General features: G+C 47.4%; 1 protein-coding gene across 2 annotated transcripts in view; it reads left to right on the forward strand.

The window, feature by feature from the left end:
- acsf3 (acyl-CoA synthetase family member 3) overlaps positions 1-23,200 on the forward strand; it is a 103,456-nt gene that overhangs the window by 21,371 nt on the left and 58,885 nt on the right. For both annotated transcript variants that reach the window (XM_070898361.1, XM_070898362.1), the window contains exons 4-5: positions 13,752-13,915; positions 19,885-20,030. In XM_070898361.1, coding sequence (XP_070754462.1) covers positions 13,752-13,915; positions 19,885-20,030 — 310 coding nt within the window. The remainder of the gene's footprint in view (positions 1-13,751; positions 13,916-19,884; positions 20,031-23,200) is intronic.

Here is a 23,200-nt window from a genome sequence, read left to right on the forward strand (position 1 = left end):
CTCCAAGAGTAGTGGGAGCTGGTTTCAGGATCTGTATGGATGATAGTCGAGAGGTGGTGGAGCATAGAGATGGCAGTGGTGGGTGTGGAGCATTGGGGAAAGGAATGCTGGATATAGCAGTACTGGGAACAATGCGGGAGCGTGAGGGACCTGAGGGCAATGGGAGGGTGGGGATTGGGGTCAATGGACTGGCTGCTGGGGCCTACTGGTATTGGGAAAGGGAATGCCTAGGAATTTTGCATGTGGTACTAGGGTCTGGGACCCTTGTTGGGAAAATCCTAGGATATGGGTGTAGCTGCATATTATGAGATCCTGCTGAGGGGTGTCTGATGTCTGATGCATAAGAACATAAGAATTAGGAACAGGAGTAGGCCATCTAGCCCCTCGAGCCTGCTCCGCCATTCAATAAGATCATGGCTGATCTGGTCGTGGACTCAGCTCCACTTACCCGTCCTCTTCCCGTAACCCTTAATTCCCTTATTGCTTAAAAATCTGTCTATCTTTGACTTGAAAACATTCAATGAGCTAGCCTCAACTGCTTCCTTGGGCAGAGAATTCCACAGATTCACAACCCTCTGGGAGAAGAAATTCCTTCTCAACTCGGTTTTAAATTGGCTCCTCCGTATTTTGAGGCTGTGCCCCCTAGTTCTAGTCTCCCCGACCAGTGGAAACAACCTCTCTGCCTCTATCTTGTCTATCCCTTTCATGATTTTAAATGTTTCTATAAGATCACCCCTCATCCTTCTGAACTCCAAGGAGTAAAGACCCAGTCTACTCAATCTATCATCATAAGGTAACCCCCTCATTTCTCGAATCAGCCGAGTGAATCGTCTCTGTACCCCTTCCAAAGCTAGTATATCCTTCCTTAAGTAAGGTGACCAAAACTGCACGCAGTACTCCAGGTGCGGCCTTACCAATACCTTATACAGTTGCAGCAACACCTCCCTGCTTTTGTACTCCATCCCTTTCGCAATGAAGGCCAACATTCCATTTGCCTTCCTGATTACCTGCTGCACCTGCAAACTAACCTTTTGGCTTTGCCATCCTCGCCTGCCGTCCGGACACGCCATGGCGTACCATCTTGCCGTCCGGAGGAGGCGGGGGTCCCCGATGGAGGGCACTCTACGCAGGGGTCCTCCCACTATTCATCGGGGACTTGGCCTGCAGGGTGGTGCACGGAGCAGTGCCGTGCAACAAATTTTTAAGCCGGTTCACGGACTCCCAGGCCGCCTGCAATTTCTGCGGTCTGGAGGAGTCCGTGTTCCATGTTTTTATTGAGTGCACGAGGTTGCAGCCCCTGTTCCATTATTTGAAGGGGCTGCTCCTGAAATTCTGGCTGCACTTCAGTCCCACTCTCCTGATCTTTGGGCACCCTGTGCGGAGGGGAGCGGGTAGGTCCGAGGGCCTCCTCATAGGACTGCTCCTGGGCACGGCCAAGGGTGCCATCAGCCGGTCCAGGCAGCGGGCGGTCGAGGGGGTCGTTCAACCTGACTGCCTGCCTCTCTTCCGCTCTTACATCCGGTCCAGGGTGTCCTTGGAGATGGAGCACGCGGTGTCCACCGGTATGCTCGCGGCCTTCGGCGAGAGGTGGGCACCGGAGGGACTGGAGTGCATCATCACGCCCGGCAACCAAATTTTAATTTGATTTTATGTTTTAAAGTTTAATTTGTTTTAATTGCCGGTGCTTTTAGTGTCCCCTTCCCTTTTATAGGGGGCACTGGGGAAAAATTGTGATTTTAGTGCCCAAAAAAAAAAACAAAAAAAAAAAAGAAAAACACAAAAAAAAAAAGGAAAAAAAGGGCCTTGTAAATGTCTGGTGTGTCACCCAGGTCGGGTGGCACGGTTTAATGTTTTATGTTTTGCAGGTAGACTCTAAAAGAGTTTCATGCACAAGGACCCCCAGGTCCCTCTGCACCACAGCATGTTGTAATTTCTCCCCATTCAAATAATATTCCCTTTTACTGTTTTTTTTCCCAAGGTGGATGACCTCACACTTTCCGACATTGTATTCCATCTGCAAAACCATAGCCCATTCGCTTAACCTATCCAAATCTCCTTGCAGCCTCTCTGAGTCCTCTACACAACCCGCTTTCCCACTAATCTTAGTGTCATCTGCAAATTTTGTTGCACTACACTCTGTCCCCTCTTCTAGGTCAGCTATGTATATTGTAAACAGTTGTGGTCCCAGTACTGATCCCTGTGGCACACCACTAACCACTGATTTCCAACCGGAAAAGGACCCATTTATCCCGACTCTCTGCTTTCTGTTCGCCAGCCAATTCTCTATCCATGCTAATACATTTCCTCTGACTCCGCGTATCTTTATCTTCTGCAGTAACCTTTTGTGTGGCACCTTATCGAATGCCTTTTGGAAATCTAAATACACCACATCCATCGGTACACCTCTATCCACCATGCTCATTATATCCTCAAAGAATTCCAGTAAGTTAGTTCCCTTTCATGAATCCATGCTGCGTCTGCTTGATTGCACTATTCCTATCCAGATGTCCCGCTATTTCTTCCTTAATGATAGTTTCAAGCATTTTCCCCACTACAGATGTTAAACTAACCGGCCTATAGTTACCTGCCTTTTGCCTGCCCCCTTTTTTAAACAGAGGCGTTACATTAGCTGCTCTCCAATCCGCTGGTACCTCCCCAGAGTCCAGAGAATTTTGGTAGATTATAACAAATGCATCTGCTATAACTTCCGCCATCTCTTTTAATACCCTGGGATGCATTTCATCAGGACCAGGGGACTTGTCTACCTTCAGTCCCATTAGTCTGTCCAGCACTACCTCCCGAGTGATAGTGATCATCTCAAGGTCCTCCCTTCCCACATTCCTATGACCAGCAATTTTTGGCATGGTTTTTGTGTCTTCCACTGTGAAGACAGAAGCAAAATAATTGTTTAAGGTCTCAGCCATTTCCACATTTCCCATTATTAAATCCCCCTTTTCATCTTCTAAGGGACCAACATTTACTTTAGTCACTCTTTTCCGTTTTATATATCTGTAAAAGCTTTTACTATCTGTTTTTATGTTTTGCGCAAGTTTACCTTCGTAATCTATCTTCCCTTTCTTTATTGCTTTTTTAGTCATTCTTTGCTGTTGCTTAAAATTTTCCCAATCCTCTAGTTTCCCACTAACCTTGGCCACCTTATACGCATTGGTCTTTGATTTGATACTTTCCTTTATTTCCTTGGTTATCCACGGCTGGTTATCTCTTCTCTTGCCGCCCTTCTTTTTCACTGGAATATATTTTTGTTGCGCATTATGAAAGAGCTCCTTAAAAGTCCTCCACTGTTCCTCAATTGTGCCACCATTTAGCCCTTGTTTCCAGTCTACTTTAGCCAACTCTGCCCTCATCCCACTGTAGTCCCCTTTGTTTAAGCATAGTACGCTCGTTTCTGACACAACTTCCTCATCCTCAATCTGTATTACAAATTCAACCATATTGTGATCACTCATTCCGAGAGGATCTTTTACGAGGAGATCGTTTATTTTTCCTGTCTCGTTACACAGGACCAGATCCAAAATGGCTTGCTCCCTTGTAGGCTCTGTTACATACTGCAGAGAGTTGTTTTTGAGTCTGAGCATTGGAGGGAAGGTTGGGAGGCATCATGGGGAGGGCGAGCATTTCCTACATTACAACAGTGACTACACTTCAAAAGTACTTCTTTGGCTGTTACGCAATTTGGGACATACTGAGATCATGAAAGGCGCTATAGAAATGCAAGTCTTTCTTTCAGTGTGGGGAATTCTGGAATCGGGTAGGGATCAGTGATGCACTTTGAAAGGAAGAATGAAGAGAGGCGATATAAACTAAATGGTACAATTTTAAATGGGTTGCAGTAACAGAGAGACCAGGGGTGTACGTACACAAATCTTTGAAGCTGGCAGGAGAAGTTGATAAAGCTGTTTTAAAAAAGCCTTGACTTCATAAATAGAGGCTTTGGGGTGGATTTTCGGCTCATTTGCGTCCTGGTTAGCACCTCGGCGGGTTGCAAAAATGATTTTTTTTGGGTGTGAAACTAGGCGGACTAGGTTTTGCGCCCCGGTGGAATTTTCGGCAGTGGTTTTGCAGCAGCGCCCAGCCGCTGTTTTGACCATTTGGATGATGTAAATCGTCGTGCATCGCTGCGCTAGCGCCCCGGGTGGAACTTGCGAGCATTTCGCCCGATAGTGTCTGCCCGAGAACCCGCCAGAAAAAACAGTCGGATCCAGAGCGCCAACGGCGCTATGTTGAAAACGGAGGAGAAAGTCGCAATTGTGAGTGATTAAAAGGATTGGGAGAGGAACGCTGCATTGCTGCATACTTTTCATTGTGAAGTTTGTGAGTTCCTCGATTGTTTTATAAAGGACATTTAAGGATATTTCAAAAGATGGGGGCCATGCTACGTTGGGAGCCAGTAATCCGGGCTACTATATTTTTACGGCGTCGAGCTAAAAGAAGGTTTATTGATCATTTGCAACGTAATCGAAGAGGTCGCAGTCATATGGGGAGGAGGCCTTACACCCCACGAGTTTACAGGGAACATCGTTCATACCTCCAGCTCTCTGAGCCACAGTGCGTTAGAAGGCTGCGCTTCCGAAAAGAGGTGGTCACAGAGATATGCCAGCTCACACAGGCAGACCTACACCCTACCAGCAGCAACAGGACTGCACTGCCCGTCGAGGTGAAGGTGATCGTGGCACTTGCCTTCTATGCCTCCGGCTCCTTTCAGACATCAGCGGGGGACATATGCTCCATCTCGTAGCACACTGCATATTGCTGCATTCGCCAGGTGACTAATGCACTGTACGCATGCAGGATGGACTTCATAAACTTCCCAATGACCAAGGAGATCCCAAATGAGACGGCTGTAGGTTTTGGACAATTTTCTGGTTTCCCCAAGGTTCAGGGTGCCCTTGACTGTATGCCCATCACCCTGCGAGGATCTTTACAGAATGCTGAGGTTGTCCGAAACCGAAAGGGATTCCACTCCACGAACGTACAGATTGTCTGCGACCATACTTAGCTCATCATAGCAGTCAATGCCCAATATCCAGGGAGCATCCATGATGCTTTCATCTTGCGTGAGATCAGTGTTTCAGGCCTGTTCCAGCGTCAACCACAAGGCCAGAGCTGGATGCTCGGGGACAAAGGTTACGGCCTCACCACCTGGCTCCTGACCCCACTCCGGAAACCTCAGACAGAAGCTGAGCATCGCTATAATGAGAGCCATGCAGCCACACGCAACATCGTCGAACAGACAATTGGAGTGCTCAAGCAGCGCTTCCGATGCCTGGACCACCCTGGAGGCTGCCTGCAATATTCCCCTCAGCAGGTCTCTGAGTTCATTGTGGTGTGCTGCATGCTACACAACCTAGCCATCATGCGGGGACAGGGTTTGCCAATGGGGATTGCAGGACCACCTCAGGAGAGAGGAGGGTGGGAGGGAGGAGCCAGGCGAGGAACCCATGCCACCACCACCACCACCTCCACCACAACCACAGGGAAGTCATCGTGGAGATTTCGCCGCTGCAAGAGCCTTGCATCCGCAGCTCATAATTCAATGCTTTGCTTGAAGAGTGAACGGCACGTTTGTGTGTTGCCTGGCCACTCTATCCCATGTTGACTATTCCCCCTCTTATTCTGCAAATGAGACACAACATAGGAATGGTTAAGGTGAACAAAATAATTTATGAAACATTGTATCATTTGAAACTTTGCAATGCAACCTTCATTGTGAAATTTTAATAAAATAACATAAAATAATTAGCTGCATCCAGCACTGTGATCATTCAACAACAATATCAACAACATAATAATAATGTGACATTAAACATACGATGCATCCAGCATCAAAAACATAACGCAGTAACATAATATCCTGCCCCACTATTTTTTCCCAACGTCTTTTGCCCCCCTTCCCCTTATCACCCTCCCTGTTTGCTGCTCCTAACCAAAGTGGCACCAAAATGGCGTGCAGCAAGGCTGCCAGAGCGCTGCTGCTTTGGGAGGGGAAGAGACAATGGAGACACTGCCTGGGGATGCACTGGAACAGCTCATGGCGTGGAAGGCTTGGCTTCGGACTGGTTAGCCTCTTCATCGGCGTCGCCAGTCACAGGTAGTTTTGGTTTGGGTGTGACACTGGGGAACGCAGAAGTATGGCGGGAGGGTTTATGGACTGCATCACCTGCCCAAGCTGAAGCAGAGCTTGTGCCTGTGATGAGCCATATTCCGCAAGGGTTTGCGCCACATTCTCCAGGACTCCACTGTCACTGCTGGAGGCCACCAGCCTCGTGTGGGCACTGATGGCCTCGCAGGTATCACAGCTCCCACTGACAATCTGCGACCCTACCTCCGTAGTCGCTTTGAGACTGTCGATGCTCGCGGGAATCCTACTCAAGACATCAAGGAGCTGACGGCTTACCTAGATGCTCTCCCTGGATATTTCCACCTTGTCCAGTTCCGCGTCTGCCTGTCTGTCAGTAGACCGACTTTACCGACTCACTCGGAGAGATAGCATACAGGATTCCCAGAACTGAATTGTTGCACGCCACTAGTCCTAGGAGCCTCGGAGTTGTCAAACCCTGAGAGCGTCGCATCGTCCTCGGAGGAGCTGAGTGCCGATGGGTGGAACAGGGGTGGATTGAAACTGCGCTGGAATCAGTGCATCTGTATCCTCCTCCTCTTCCTTCTCCTCCAGACGTGGAGTGTTCCCTTGAGGGATGCTGTGCCTGTGACTGGTCATCTGGAAGTAGAAAGCAACAGACGAGTGATTAGCAGCAGGGGAGGGGGCAGGGTGACATGAGGAAGGTTACATAGCACAGGCTCATTTGAATAACCACCACTACTCCATTATATCTAGTCCAGAGACACTGCAGGACATTACACCCACTCTAGTCCAGAGACACTGCAGGACATTGCACCCACCCTAGTCCAGAGACACTGCAGGACATTACACCCACTCTAGTCCACAGACCCTGCAGGACATTGCACCCACCCTAGTCCAGAGACACTGCAGGACATTACACCCACTCTAGTCCAGAGACACTGCAGGACATTGCACCCACCCTAGTCCAGAGACACTGCAGGACATTACACCCACTCTAGTCCAGAGACACTGCAGGACATTACACCCACTCTAGTCCAGAGACACTGCAGGACATTGCACCCACCCTAGTCCAGAGACACTGCAGGACATTGCACCCACCCTAGTCCAGAGACACTGCAGGACATTGCCCCAACCCTAGTCCACAGACCCTGCAGGACATTACACCCAACCCTAGTCCAGAGACACTGCATCACATTACACCCACCCTAGTCCAGAGACACTGCAGGACATTGCACCCACCCTAGTCCAGAGCCACTGCATCACATTGCACCCACCCTAGTCCAGAGACACTGCAGGACATTGCCCCAACCCTAGTCCAGAGACACTGCATCACATTGGACCCACCCTAGTCTAGAGACATTGCAGGACATTGCACCCACCCTAGTCCAGAGACACTGCATCACATTGCACCCACCCTAGTCCAGAGACACTGCAGGACATTGCCCCAACCCTAGTCCAGAGACACTGCATCACATTGCACCCACCCTAGTCCAGAGCCACTGCAGGACATTGCACTCACCCTAGTCCAGAGACACTGCAGGATATTGCCCCAACCCAGCCCAGGGAGTGTGCAGGACTTACCCTCAGTTTCTGAGCGGGGGTCAGTGCCCCCATTGGCAGCTGCATGACCTGAGACGCCGATGAGGCCTGCCACTCTCTTCTCGATGTCGGTGAGTGGCAGGGTCTGAGGCGGACCGCCGCCTGTCCGCACCTGCTCCCGTCGATTGTGAGACTCCTTGGCCTGCAAAGATGGGAATGCTTACAAGAGGAGCCATCTGCTCTGGTGGCACAGAGCACTTATACCATACTATCTGAATGTAATACAGTCCTCTGTTTAGTGGCCTTGGAAGTTGCACGTGGTACATCAGGAGGACAACGAAGATAGCAATCTTAATAATGTGTAAAGATCATTCATGACAAATAGGGTGCCAAACTAAGCCTATCCATGTGTCATGCATTTTAGGAGGCAACCCACAGAGTGCTGAAAGGCACCAACAGCATGATAACAAATAGTGTGTCTGATTAATAATTGAAGTAATGAAAGAGTGCAAGAATTAAAATTGTACTCTTAACGACCCTTGAAAGAGCATTAAACTTCTTTCGGCACTGTGTGCCAGTCCTGATCACAGTGTCTGAGGCAGAGACCTCCTCAGCGATTTCCCTCCAAATTCTTTTAAAAATGGATGGCAGTGGTCCAGATCCACCCCTACGATGCAACTCCTGCCATCTTCTTTCAACAGCCCCCACTGGAGCTTCATTAACCTCGTGGCCTGGCACGCAGTCTTGAATCGTTGTCCTCCATCATCAAGATGCAAATGTAAAATGGCTGATTCAGCCCCGGGTGTACTGCGCATGTGCGCAGCCGCGCCCTGCGTTAGCGTTTGCGAACGGACAGCAGACTAGAAGCGGCGAAGAAAAAAATATGTGCGCATGCGCAGAACGGCCAGTCTTTTTAGCGCCGGAACTTTCGGCTCTGGCACACAAATTGTGTGGTGCAACACCGGAGTTAACACTAACGCTCCTCGTGAACGTTCATTCGGCGAAAGTTGCTTGCTCTGGCGCTAACGTTAATTCAGTACAAAATTTTTGAATTCACCGCGAATTGTGCCCGGAAATGGACGAAAACGCAAAAAGTCGAAGAGCCAGAGTGCAAAAGCAAGGAACTTATTTTAAACTTTTATGAATCACTGGTGAGGCCCCAGCTGGAGTACTGTGTCCAATTCTGGGCACCACACTACAGGAAGGATGTCAAGGCCTTCGAGAAGGTGCAAAAGAGATTTACTAGAATGGTACCAGGGATGATGGACTTCAGTTACGTGGAGAGACTGGGATTGTTCTCCTTCGAGCAGAGAAGGTTAAGGGGAGATTTAATTGAGGCAATCAAAATTATGAACGATTTTGATAGAGTCGTTAGAAATAAACGGTTTCCAGTGGCAGGAGGGTCGGTAACCAGAGGACACAGATTTAAGGCCATTGGCAAAAGAACCAGAGGGGGAGATGAGTAGTTTTTTTTAATGCAGTGAGTTGTTATGATCTGAAACGCGCTGCCTGAAAGGGCGGTAGGAGCCGATTCAATAGTAACTTTCAAAACGGAATTGGATAAATACTTGAAAAGGAAAAAATGACAGGGCTGTGAGGAAAGAGCGGGGGGAACTGTGACTAATTGGATAACTCTTTCAAAGAGCCAGCACAGGCACGATGGGCCGAATGGCCTCTCTCTGTGCTGTATCATTCTGTGATTCTAAGTATAATTATATTCTCAGTTTAGCTAGTGATGGGAGCGCCTTTTCTATTCAAGCCCAGTGAATGTTTGGAGGCACTACAGTGGGGAGCAGTAGTTTAGTTCCGGGTACTGCTCAGGGATGTTATACGTTGAGCTTTTGCCCGTGTTTCCCTGCTGCGACGTTTGTCCGAATGCAGGGAAGTCATAACACATTGAGCTTGGGTGTTACTGTCCTGAGGCAGCAGCGAGGCAGTGAAGTGGAAAGGAATGAAATTGAGCTGGAGAGGAGGGCTGTGGGGAGATTTCAGTGCTGTAGTCCCAGGCGGGCGGGATGAAGGAGAACCTGTCATTCACTTCAATTAATTTATGTTTCCTCACTGCCTTACTGGGCCCAGGGCGCTGGAGCGTGGAGGGGTGATCCTGTCAGCAATGGTTAGAAAATACATTTGTCAAAAGGGAGATGGTATCTGAACAGGAAGCAAGACGCTGGCCAATTTGAAGAGGCTTTTTACTGTTACTCGCCATTTGCAGGAGGTGGGCGTGTGAAATATACTCACCAAATGGAAATAAGCCACCATGCCTGGGCTCAAATCTGAGTCTGGCTGTAAATTCAAGGGACTCTTTTCATTAGAACAAAGAAGCTTAGAGAGGTGATAGAAGTATTCAAACTTCTGAGGGTTTTTAATAAAGTAAATCAGAAAAAAAGATTTCCACTGACCGGTTAGCCTAACATCTGTGGTTGGTAAAATATTGGAATCCATTATTAAAGAAGCAGTAGCAAGACATTTGGAAAAGCAAAATTCGACCAGGCAGAGTCAGCATGGATTTATGAAGGGGAAGTCATGTTTGACAAATTTGCTGGAATTCTTTGAGGATGGTTCGAACAGGGTGGATAAAGGGGAACCAGTGGATGTGGTGTATTTGGACTTCCAGAAGGCATTTGACAAGGTGCCACATAAAAGGTTACTGCACAAGATAAAAGTTCACAGAGTTGGGGGTAATATATTAGCATGGATAGAGGACTGGCTAACTAACAGAAAGCAGAGAGTCGGGATAAATGGTTCATTCTTGGGTTGGCAATCAGTAACTAGTGAGGTGCTGCAGGGATCAGTGCTGGGGCCCCAACTATTTACAATCTATATTAATGACTTGGATGAAGGGACCGAGTGTAACGTAGCCAAGTTTGCTGTCAATACAAAGATGGGAGGAAAAGCAATGTATGAGGAGGACACAAAAAACCTGCAAAAGGACAGACAGGCTAAGTGAGTGGACAAAAATTTGGCAGATGGAGTATAATGTTGGAAAGTGTGAGGTTATGCACTTTGGCAGAAAAAAATCAAAGAGCAAGTTATTATTTAAATGGAGAAAGATTGCAAAGTGCCGCAGTAAGTGGGACCTGGGGGTACTTGTGCATGAAACACAAAAGGATAGTATGCAGGTACAGCAAGTGATCAGGAAGGCAAATGGAATCTTGGCCCTTATTGCAAAGGGGATGGAGTATAAAAGCAGGGAAGTCTTGCAACAGTTATACAGGGCATTGATGAGGCCACACCTGGAGTACTGCATGCAGTTTTGGTTTCCATATTTAAGAAAAGATATACTTGCTTTGGAGGCAGTTCAGAGAAGGTTCACGAGATTGATTCCGGAAATGAGGGGATTGACTTATGAGGAAAGGTTGAGCAGGTTGGGCCTCTACTCATTGGAATTCAGAAGAATGAGAGGTGATCTTATCGAAGCGTATAAGATTATGAAGGGGCTTGACAAGGTGGATGCAGATAGGGGAGACTAGAACTAGGGAGCATAATCTTAGAATAAGGGGCCGCCCATTTAAAACTGAGATGAAGAGAAATTTCTTCTCTCAGAGGGTTGTAAATCTGTGGAATTCGCTGCCTCAGAGAGCTGTGGAAGCTGGGACATTGAATAAATTTAAGACAGAGATAGACAGTTTCTTAACCAATAAGGGGATATGGGGAGCGGGCAGGGAAGTGGACCTGAGTCCATTATCGGATCAGCCATGATCGTATTAAATGGCAGAGCAGGCTCCAGGGGCCATATGGCCTACTCCTGCTCCTATTTCTCATGTTCTTAAAGTGCTGGTAACTAGGCAACATAAATTAAAAAATCATCCAAAGTCAGGAGAGGTCAGGCAAAATAAATAAGAGAGACTTATTGGGACATCGAACAATGGTGGAAGAATAATCTTTTAAATAAGGATTAAATAATAGCTTTTCAAAGGGATATGGATAAATATTTGCAAAATAAACATTGAAAAGGGTGAGGTGAAAGGGGAGTGCGATGGGACTAAGGAAGAGCTTTTTTCAGAAAACTGGTACAGGCACAATGGGCTGAAAGGGCTCATTCTGTGCTGTAAAATCGTGACACTAAATCCCAGAAAGGTTTTGAACATAATACTGCATTTCAGCTACTGCCGGGCTGCAGAATGCTGCAGGTGGCCCAGGGACTCGCTGAGGAGGGGGTCTGGGTGCTAACGTCAATATTACTCAGAACTTGTGTCTCTGGCTGCTTTTGCTCATCATGTTGTCTGTAATCAACCTCACTCACGCTCAGTGCCAGTCCCTCACTCCAGCTCAGTGCCAATTATGTCCTCCAGTCCAGTGCCAGTCCCACCCTCACTCCAGCCCAGTGCCAGTCCCACCCTCACTCCAACCCAGTGCCAATCACACCCTCACTCCAGCCCAGTGCCAATACCATCCTCCAGTCCAGTGCCAGTTCCATCCTCACTCCAGCTCAGTGCAAGTCTTTCGCTCCAGCCCAGTGCCAATCCTGTCCTCCAGCCCAGTGCTAATCCCACCCTCACTCCAGCTCAGTGCCAATCCCACCCTCACTCCAGCCCAGTGCCAATCCCACCCTCACTCCAGCCCAGTGCCAATCCCACCCTCACTCTAGCCCAGTGCCAGTCCCACCCTCACTCCAGCCCAGTGCCAATCCCACCCTCACTCCAGCCCAGTGCCAGTCCCACCCTCACTCCAACCCAGTGCCAATCCCACCCTCACTCCAGCCCAGTGCCAATACCGTCCTCCAGTCCAGTGCCAGTCCCATCCTCACTCCAGCTCAGTGCAAGTCTCTCGCTCCAGCCCAGTGCCAATCCCATCTTCCAGCCCAGTGCCAATCCCACCCTCACTCCAGCTCAGTGCCAATCCCATCCTCACTCCAGCCCAGTGCCAATCCCATCCTCACTCCAGCTCAGTGCCAATCCCACCCTCACTCCAGCCCAGTGCCAATCCCACCCTCACTAGCGCCAGTCTCTCACTCCAGCCCACTGCCAATTCCGTCCTCCAGCCCACTGCCAATCCCATCCTCACTCTAGCCCAGTGCCAGTCCCACCCTCACTCCAGCCCAGTGCCAGTCCCACCCTCACTCCAGCCCAGTGCCAATCCCACCCTCACTCCAGCCCAGTGCCAATCCCACCCTCACTCCAGCCCAGTGCCAATCCCACCCTCACTCCAGCCCAGTGTCATCCCACCCTCACTCCAGCCCAGTGTCAATCCCACCTTTACTCCTGTTTAAGTCGTGTGGACTTTGAGAAAGTTAGAAGTAACTTGATAAGCAGCAGATAACACTATGCCGGCATACTCCTGCACCTATTTTCGATGTTTCTATAATGGGGTACTGAAGTTGCATGTTCAGCCATGAACTCATTGAATGGCGGTGCAGGCTAGAAAGGCTGAATGGCCTACTCCTGCACCTATTTTCTATGTTTCTATGTTTCCCCTGATCATCCAGTAGGTAACTGTGGTGCCTTTCATGGCGGATTAACCTGCTGACACTCACCGTCTACACTGATTGGCCACTTGAGTGAGGTCCCAGAGGGCTCCGGGACTGCACCCCAGCCTGATGAGGAAGGCTGGAAAGAGCCCCCAAAAACACAAAACAAAAAAGTTATTCTTCTCAAATATCAGAGACTCTTCAGAAATGTTTAGACTCTATTCCAATGTGAGTTTGTTGTATTAATGTAACTATTCTCGATGTCTCGATGCGTCGCTCCTTACCTCCTGCTCCCCTTCTTCTATCATCTTTCCTTTTTTTCTCTTCTATGCTTTGCTGGTTTTGCTGAACTTTTGTTCAGCTTTTCATTTTGGGTTTTTGGTTCATTGTGTTCTTTTTTGTCACTTTTTTCTGTTACTCATTTTGTTTTAGAATTATTTCATTTGAAGTGTGGTTTATTTCCTGTGTAACTTATATCTGTGTGAAGCTCCTTGGGTTGTTTTCGGTGTTAAAGGTGTTGTATGTATAAATGCAAGTTCCTTGGTCCACCTCCTGCTCGCTTCCTAGAGTCCAATCGAATGGCAGGGCAGTAGAAGTAGGGAGGGGGCTTTCACAGATACTCTTCCTGTTACCATGGAAGGACTGGTAAAACAAAGAGCTGGCACTCAAACCATGTTTCCAATCTTTTTATTTTCTCCCAAGGTTTGGGAATATCTGCTGAGAACTGATTCCACAGGAGTTCCACGGATCAACGTGTTTATGGCAGTACCTACTATATACGCCAAACTCATCAACTACCACACCAAGCACTTCACACAGAGCCACGTGAAGGACTTCATCCGCAGTGTATGCCAGAGCAACATCAGGTAAGAAAATAATCCCAGGTTCCAGCAACTGGGGTAGTATTGGAGGCTGAAGTATTCTATCCCCACGAAACTTTAATACACATCAGAGTGTTACACGGGTTTAACACACATCACTGAATGTTACATGGGTTTAACACACATCACTGAATGTTACACGGGTTTCAGTCACATCACTGAATGTTACACGGATTTCAGTCACATCACTGAATGTTACACGGATTTCAGTCACATCACTGAATGTTACACGGGTTTCAGTCACATCACTGAGTGTTACACGGGTTTAACACACATCACTGAATGTTACATGGATTTCAGTCACATCACTGAATGTTACACGGGTTTAACACACATCACTGAATGTTACACGGGTTTCAGTCACATCACTGAATGTTACACGGGTTTAACACACATCACTGAATGTTACACGGATTTCAGTCACATCACTGAGTGTTACACGGGTTTCAGTCACATCACTGAATGTTACACGAGTTTCAGTCACATCACTGAGTGTTGCACGGGTTTCAGTCACATCACTGAATGTTACACGAGTTTCAGTCACATCACTGAGTGTTACACGGGTTTCAGTCACATCACTGAGTGTTACACGGGTTTCAGTCACATCACTGAGTGTTGCACGGGTTTCAGTCACATCACTGAGTGTTACACGGGTTTAACACACATCACTGAATGTTACACGGGTTTCAATCACATCACTGAATGTTACACGGATTTCAGTCACATCACTGAATGTTACACGGGTTTAACACACATCACTGAATGTTACACGAGTTTCAGTCACATCACTGAGTGTTGCACGGGTTTCAGTCACATCACTGAATGTTACACGAGTTTCAGTCACATCACTGAGTGTTGCACGGGTTTCAGTCACATCACTGAATGTTACACGGGTTTCAGTCACATCACTGAGTGTTACACGGGTTTCAGTCACATCACTGAATGTTACACGGGTTTCAGTCACATCACTGAATGTTACACGGGTTTCAGTCACATCACTGAGTGTTGCACGGGTTTCAGTCACATCACTGAATGTTACACGGGTTTCAGTCACATCACTGAATGTTACACGGGTTTCAGTCACATCACTGAGTGTTACACGGGTTTCAGTCACATCACTGAATGTTACATGGGTTTCAGTCACATCACTGAGTGTTACACGGGTTTAACACACATCACTGAGTGTTACACGGGTTTCAGTCACATCACTGAGTGTTACACGGGTTTCAGTCACATCACTGAGTGTTTTTTATGTATTCATTCCTGGGATGTGGGCATCGCTGGCAGGGCCGGCATTTATTGCCCATCCCTACATGCCCTCGAGAAGGTGATGGTGAGCCACCTTCTTGAACCGCAACAGTCCATGTGGTGAAACAACCCCAGCTTCTCCAGTCTATTCATGTAACTGAAGTCCTTCAACCCTTGGAACTATTCCAGTAAATCTCTTCCATGCCCTCTCCAAGGCCTTCACATCCTTCCTAAAGTGCGGTGCCCAGAATTGGACACAATACTCCAGCTGGGGCCGAACCCGTGTTTTATATAGGGCTAGCATATTTTCCTGGCTTTTGTACTCTGTGCCTCTATTTATAAAGCCCAGGATCCCACATGCTTTACTAACTGCTTTGTTAATCTGTTCTGCCACCTTCAAAGATTTGTGTACAAACACTCCCAGGTCTCTCTGTTCTTGCAACCCCTTTAAAACTGTACCATTTAGCAAGTATAGTCTCTCCTCATTCTTCCTGCCAAAATGTATCACCTCACATTTTTCTGCGTTAACTTCCATCGGTTATGTGTCTGCTCATTCTACCAGCCTGTCTGTATCCTCTTGAAGTCTATTACTATCTTCCTCACTGTTCACTGTACTTCCAAGCTTCATATCATCTGCAAATTTAGAAATTGTGCCCTGTACCCCCAAGTCCAAGGGCTGGATTTTCGGCTAATTTGTGCCCCGTTTAGCACCTGGGCGGGGTGCAAAAACATTTTTTTTTGGCGCAAAACGAGGCGCACAAGATTTTGTGCCCGGGCGGAACTTTTGACAATGGTTTTGCGGCGGTGCTAAAACTTAGCGCCCGTCCACTATTTTCACCGCTTGGATGACGTAAATCGTCGTGCATTGCTTATGGTCGCAGTGAGATTCTCGATAGTCGCGGGAATCCGACGCAGGACATCAAGGAGCTGACAAGTGAGCTGGATGCTCTCCCTGGATAGTCCTACCATGTCCAGTTCCGCGTCTGCCTGTCTGTCAGCAGATCGACTTTGCCGACTCACCCTCCGGAAAGATGGCCTGCGGGAATCGACCCCAGAACTGCGTTGCTGTATGCCACTAGTCCCAGGATTTGAGGGCCTGGTCTTCAAACACTCTTTTCCTCAGATGGCCGAAGGCTACACTGGCACGCTGGAGGCGATGTTGAATTTCCGCATCAATGTCTGCCTTTGTTGATAAGAGGCTCCCGAGATATGGGAAATGGTTCACGTTGTCGAGGGCCACGCCGTGAATCTTGATGATTGGAGGGCAGTGCTGTGCGGCAGTGACAGGCTGGTGGAGGACCAAGCTCATGGTCGACAGGGCTGTAGTAATACCCGCCCTCCTGTATGGATCTGAGGCATGGACGATGTATAGAAGGCACCTCAAGTCACTGAAGATATATCACCAACAATGTCTCCGCAAGATCCTGCAAATCCCCTGGGAGGACAGGCGCACCAACATCAGTGTCCTCGACCAGGCTAACATCCCCAGTATTGAAGCACTGACCACACTCGATCAGCTTCGCTGGGCAGGCCACATAGTTCGCATGCCAGATGCGAGACCCCCTAAGCAAATGCTTTATGCGGAGCTCCTTCGTGGTAAACGAGCCAAAGGAGGACAGCGGAAACGTTATAAGCACACCCTCAAAGCCTCCCTGGTAAAGTGCGACATCACCACTGACACCTGGGAGACCCTGGCCGCAGACCGCCCGAGTTGGAGAAAGTGCATCCGGGAGGGAGCTGAGCACCTCGAGTCTCAACGCCGAAAGCATGCAGAAATCAAGCGCAAAGAGCGTGCGGCGAACCAGTCCCACCCACCCCTTCCCTCAACAACTATCTGTCCCACCTGTGACAGAGTCTGTGGCTCTCGTATTGGACTGTTCAGCCACCAGAGAACTCACTTCAGGAATGGAAGCAAGTCTTCCTCGATTCCGAGGGACTGCCTACGTTGATGATATCTAGTCCACAGACACTGCATCACATTGCCCCAACCCTAGCCCACAGACACTGCATCACATTGCCACAACTCAGCCCAGACAGTGTGCAGGACCTACCTTCCGTATGCAAGCGGGGATCAGCTCCACCAGTGGCAGTTGCCCAACCGGAGTCACCGATGAGGCCTGCCACTCGCTCCTCGATGTCCGTGAGTGGCAGGGTCTGAGGTAGGCCGTTGCCTGTCTGCACCTGCTCCCGCCGATTGTGTGACTTCTTTGCCTGCAAAGATGAAAAAGGGAATGGTTACCAGAGGGTCCATCTGCTCTTGTGGCACACACAGATAGCCACCAAAGCACTTATACCCTACTGTCTGAATGTAATACAGTCCTCTGTTTAGTGGCCTTGGAAGTTGCATGTGGCTCATCAGGAGGACATCGAGTGGGGAACCATCTTATGAGATCTCAGAAAGATCATTTTTGGCAAATAGGGTGCCACACTAAGCCTACCTATGTGTCATGTATTTTAGGAGGCAACCCACAGAGTGCTGAGAGGCACCAACAGCATGAGAACAAATAGTGTGTCAGATTTATGATTTAAGTAATAAAAGAGTGCATCAATAAAAATTGTACTCTTAACGACCCTCCAAAGATCATTAAACTTTTTCCGGCACTGCTTCCCACTCCTGGCCACTGTGTCTGGTGCAGAGACCCCCTCAGCAATCTCCTTCCAGATTCTGTTACAAATGGCTGGCAGGGGTCTAGATCTACTCCTCCTGTGCAGTTCCTGCTATCTCCTCTCCACAGCCCCCACAAGAGCCTCGTTTGCCTCCTGTGAGAATCGTCCGGCACGCTGTCTGCCGTCCTCCTCCTCCATCATCAAAATCCAATAATAAAATGTCTGATTCAGCCCTGGGTGTTTTGCGCATGCGTGCGGCCCAGTCCTGCGTTAGTGTTTGCGATCGGACAGCAGACCAGAAGCGCGGGAAGAAAAAAGAAACATTTTCTCGTGCGCGGAACGGCCGATTATTTTAGGGTCGGAACTTTTGGCTCTGGCACACACATTCTGTGGTGCTAACGCCCATCGTGAACTTTCATTTGGCGAAAGTTGCGTGCTCTGGCGGGAACGCTAACCCGGCGCTAACATTTTGATTTCGCCGCGATTTGCGCCCGGAAATGGTCGAAATCGCAGAAAGCCGAAAATCCAGCCCCAAGTCTTTAATATATATTTAAAAACAGCAGTGCCCCTAGTACTGAACCTTGGGGCACTCGACTGTACACCTCCCTCCAGTCTGAAAAACAGCCATTCATCACAACTCTCTGTTTTCAAGCCCTTAGCCAAAGCTGCTACTTCCCCAACAAAGAGAATTGATGAGGGCAATGCGATTGATGTGGTGTACATGGATTTCCAAAAAGCGCTTGACAAGGTGCCACATAATCGGCTTGCCAACAAAACTGAAGCCCTTGGAATAAAAGGGATAGTGGCAGCATGGATAAGAAATTGGCTTAGTGCCGGGAAACAGAGAGCAGTGGTGAACAGTTGTTTTTCAGACTGGATAATGGTATACAGTGGTATTCCCCAGGGGTTGGGACTAGGACCACTTCTTTACTTGATTATATATTAATGATTTGGACGTGGATGTACAGGGCACAATTTCAAAATTTGCAGATGACACAAAACTTGGAAGTATAGTGAACAGTGAGGCGACTTAGACAGGCTGATGGAATGGGCGGACACGTGGCAGATGAAATTTAACGCAGAAAAGTGCGACGTGATACATTTTGGTAGAAAGAATGAGGAGAGGAAATATAAACTAAAGGGTACAATTCTAAAAGGGGTGCATGATCAGGAAGACCAAGGGGTATATGTGCACAAATCGGTGAAATGCCATTGCAGGTTGAGAAAGCGGTTAAAAAAGCTTATGGGATCCTGGATTTTTTAAGGCTAAGGGAGTCAAGGGTTATGGGGAGCGGGTAGAGAAGTGGAGTTGAGGTCAAGATCAGATCAGCCATGATCTTATAGAATGGCGGAGCAGGCTCAAGGGGCCAGATGGCCGATTCCTGCTTCTATTTCTTATGTCCTTATGTTCACCAATAGAGGTATAGAGTACAAAAGCATGGAAATTTTGATGAACCTGTATAAAGCACTGGTTCGACCTCAACTGGAGTATTGTGTCCAATTCTGGGCACCACACTTTAGGAAGGATGTGAAGGCGTTAGAGAGGGTGCAGAAAAGATTTACAAGAATGATTCCAGGGATGTGGGACTTGAGTTATGTGGATAGACTGGAGAAGCTGGGGTTGTTCTCCTTGGAGCAGAGAAGGTTGAGAGGAGATTTGATCGAGGTGTTCAAAATCATGAGGGGTCTGGACAGAGTAGATAGAGAGAAACTGTTCCCATTGGTGGAAGGGCCAAGAACCAGAGGACAGAGATTTAAGATGATTGGCAAAAGAACCACAGGCGACATGAGGAAAAACTTTTTTACACAGCGAGTGGTTAGGATCTGGAATGCACGGCCTGAAAGGGTGGTGGAGGCAGACTCAATCATGGCTTTCAAAAGGGAGTTGGATAAGTACCTGAAAGAAAAAAAATTGCAGGGCTACGGGGAAAGGGACTAACTGAAGTGCTCCTGCAGAGAGCCGGCACGGGCTCGACGGGCCAATAGGCCTTCTGTGCTGTAACCATTCCATGATTCTATGATCCCATGAGCTTCAATCACATCATATGACTGAGTGTTGCCACATGATAGGTGTTAACTATAATTTTTCTGTTTGTTAGGTTAATGGTTTCAGGATCTGCTGCTCTTCCTCAGCCAATTCTGGAGAAATGGAAGGAAATCAGTGGTCACACATTGTTGGAGCGATACGGGATGACTGAGATCGGAATGGCTCTGTCTAACCCACTTGGTGGAGTCCGTGTGCCAGGTAAGGTCAGAGTAATGTGTTAAACAGCAATGATGCACATGAGTGCCTGAAAGCTCATGTTCGCAGGAAGTGCCACAAGTCTTTTACCATTGATTGTACCCAGGCCCCAGGGGCTTGTACATGATGGTGTATGGTTAGCACCACCACAATTTAATCTGGGGTCTGAAAAAAAGTAGTTAAAGCATGCCAGGGTCATGTAGGAAAGACGGTCTTGCATTTATACATACGCTTACCAGCATAACCTTAAACCGCTTCGCATATAATACATTATTTTGAAATACAGTGAATGTTATATCGAAAAATGTGTCTGCCATTTTACGCACATCAGTGAGATAAATGACCTGTTAATCTGTTTTTGATGATATGGGTTGAGAGAAGAATGTTGGCCAAGGCATTGGGAGTACACCCAGGGTCCTCTTGGAGTAGTACCATAACATCCTGAGCATCTGATCTAAAGGACAGCAGCACAGTTTCCTTCAGTACTGTCCCTCCAAGAGTACTTCCTCTCCGACTGTGCAGCACTCCCTCAGTACTGCCCCTCCGACAGTGAGGCACTCCCTCAGTACTGCCCCTCCGACAGTGTGGTGCTCCCTCAGTACTGCCCCTCCGACAGTGCGGCGCTCCCTCAGTACTGCCCCATGACAGTGTGGTGCTCCCTCAGTACTTCTTCTCTCTCAAAGACTGGTGTGGGAGAAATGGCTTTTGGTTCGTGGGGCACTGGCACCAGTACTGGGGTAAGAGGGAGCTGTTCTGTTGTGATGGACTCCACTTAGACCGTGCTGGGATTAGGGTCCTAGCGAATAAAATAACTAGGGCTGTCGAGAGGGCTTTAAACTAAATAGTGGGGGGTGGGGGGGGTGGGGGGGGGGGTAGGTTCAGCTGAGTGAAAATTTAAGAAGTCAAAGAATAAGGAGAAGGCAACAGAGCAGGGTAGCACTGAAGGAAATAAAACCAGAGCATGACAGGAAGGGACAGAATGAAAAACATAAAAGTGAATGAGAAAGTGGGGTCAAAGCAGGAAAAAAGGGTAAAAAAAACAATCTCTGAATGCACGCAGCATTCATAACAAAATAGATGAGTTGACAGCACAAATAGATTCAAATGGGCATGATCTGGTTGCAAGGCGACCTAAATATTCAGGGATATTTGATAATTCGGAAGGACAGACAGAAAGGAAAAGGAGGTGGGGTAGCTCTGTTAATAAAGGATGAGATCAATGTGTTAGTGAGAAACGATATTGGTTCAGAAGATCAAGATGTTGAATCAATTTGGGTGGAAATAAGGAATGATAAGGGGAAAAAGTCGTTGGTGGGTGTCGTCTATAGGGCCCCTAACAGTCTGTTGGAAGGATTAGAAATTAAGAAATCAAGGAAACTTGTAAAAAAATAATCATGGGTGATTTTAACCTTCATATTGTTTGGACAAAGCAAATTGGCCGCAGTAGCCTTGAGGAAGAGTTCATAGAGTGTATCTAGGATAGTTTCCTTGAACAGTGCATTATGGAACCAACCACGGAGCAGGCTATCTTAGATCTGGTACTGTGTAATAAGACAGGATTAATAAACAATCTCCTCGTAAAGGATCCTCAAGGAGAGAGTGACCATAACATGGTTGAATTTCAAATACAGTTGGAGGGTGAGAAATTTGGATCTCTAACCAGTGTCCTAAGCTTAAATAAAGGAGACTACAAAGATATGAAGGCAGAGTTGGCTAAAGTAGACTGGGAAAATAGATTACAGAGTGGGACGGTTGAAGAGCAGTGGCAGACATTTAAGGAGATATTTCATAACTTTCAACAAAAATATATCCCAATAAGAAGGAAAGGATGTAAGAGAAAGGATAACCATCCGTGGCTATCTACGGAAATAAGGGATGGTATCAAATTGAAAACAAGGGCATACAATATGTCCAAGACTAATGGGAGGCCAGAGGTTTGGGAAACTTTTAAAAGCCAGCAAAAAACAACAAAAAAAATAATAGAGGGAAGATAGATTGTGAAAGTAAACTAGCACAAAATATAAAAACAGATAGTAAGAGTTTCTACAGGCATAAAAAGGAAAAGAGTGGCTAAAGTAAATATTGGTCCCCTAGAGGTTGAGACTGGCGAATTAATAATGGGGAACAGGGAAATGGCAGAGACTTTGAACAAATATTTTGTATCGGGGGGTCTTCACAGTAGAAGATACTAAAAACATCCCAATAGTGGATAATCAAAGGGCTATAGGGAGGGAGGAACTTAATACAATCATTATCACTAAAGAAGTAGTACTCGGTAAAATAATGGGACTAAAGGTGGACAAGTCCCCTGGATCTGATGGCTTGCATCCTAGGGTCTTAAAATAAATGGCTGCAGAGATAGTGGATGCATTGGTTGTAATCTACCAAAATTCCCTGGATTCTTGGGAGGTCCCAGCGATTGGCAAATGTAACGCCTCTATTTTAAAAAGGTGGTAGATAGAAAGCAGGAAACTATAGACCGGTTAGCCTGACTTCTGGCATTGGAAAAATGCTGGAGTCCATCATTAAGGAAGCAGTAGAGGGACATTTGGAAAAGCATAATTCAGCCAAGCAGGGTCAGCATGGTTTTATGAAAGGGAAATCATGTTTGACAAATTTGCTGCAGTTCTTTGAGGATGTAACGAGCAGGGTGGATAAGGGGGGACCAGTGGCTGTGATGTATTTGGATTTCCAGAAGGAATTCGATAAGGTGCCACATAAAAGGTTACAACACAAGATAAAAGTTCACGGGGTTGGGGGTAATATATTAGCATGGATAGAGGATTGACTAACTAACAGAAAACAGAGAGTCGGGATAAATGGGTCATTTTCCGTTTGGCAAAATGTAATTAGTGGGGTGCCACAGGGATCGGTGCTGGGGCCTCAACTATTTACAATCTATATTAATGACTTGGATGAAGGGACCGAGTGTAATGTGACCAAATTTGCTGATGATACAAAGATGGGTGGGAAAGCAAATTGTGAGGAGGACACAAAAAACCTGCAAAGGGATATAGACAGGCAGTGAGTGGGCAAACATTTGGCAGATGGAGTATAATGTGGGAAAATGTGAGGTTATCCACTTTGGCAGAAATAATAGAAAAGCAAATTATAATTTAATCGGAGAAAACTTACCAAGTGCTTCAGAACAGAGAGACCTGGGGGTCCTTGTG

The sequence above is a fragment of the Pristiophorus japonicus genome, chromosome 13 (genome assembly GCF_044704955.1).
Source record: "Pristiophorus japonicus isolate sPriJap1 chromosome 13, sPriJap1.hap1, whole genome shotgun sequence".
In the NCBI taxonomy this organism is placed as follows: domain Eukaryota; kingdom Metazoa; phylum Chordata; class Chondrichthyes; family Pristiophoridae; genus Pristiophorus; species Pristiophorus japonicus.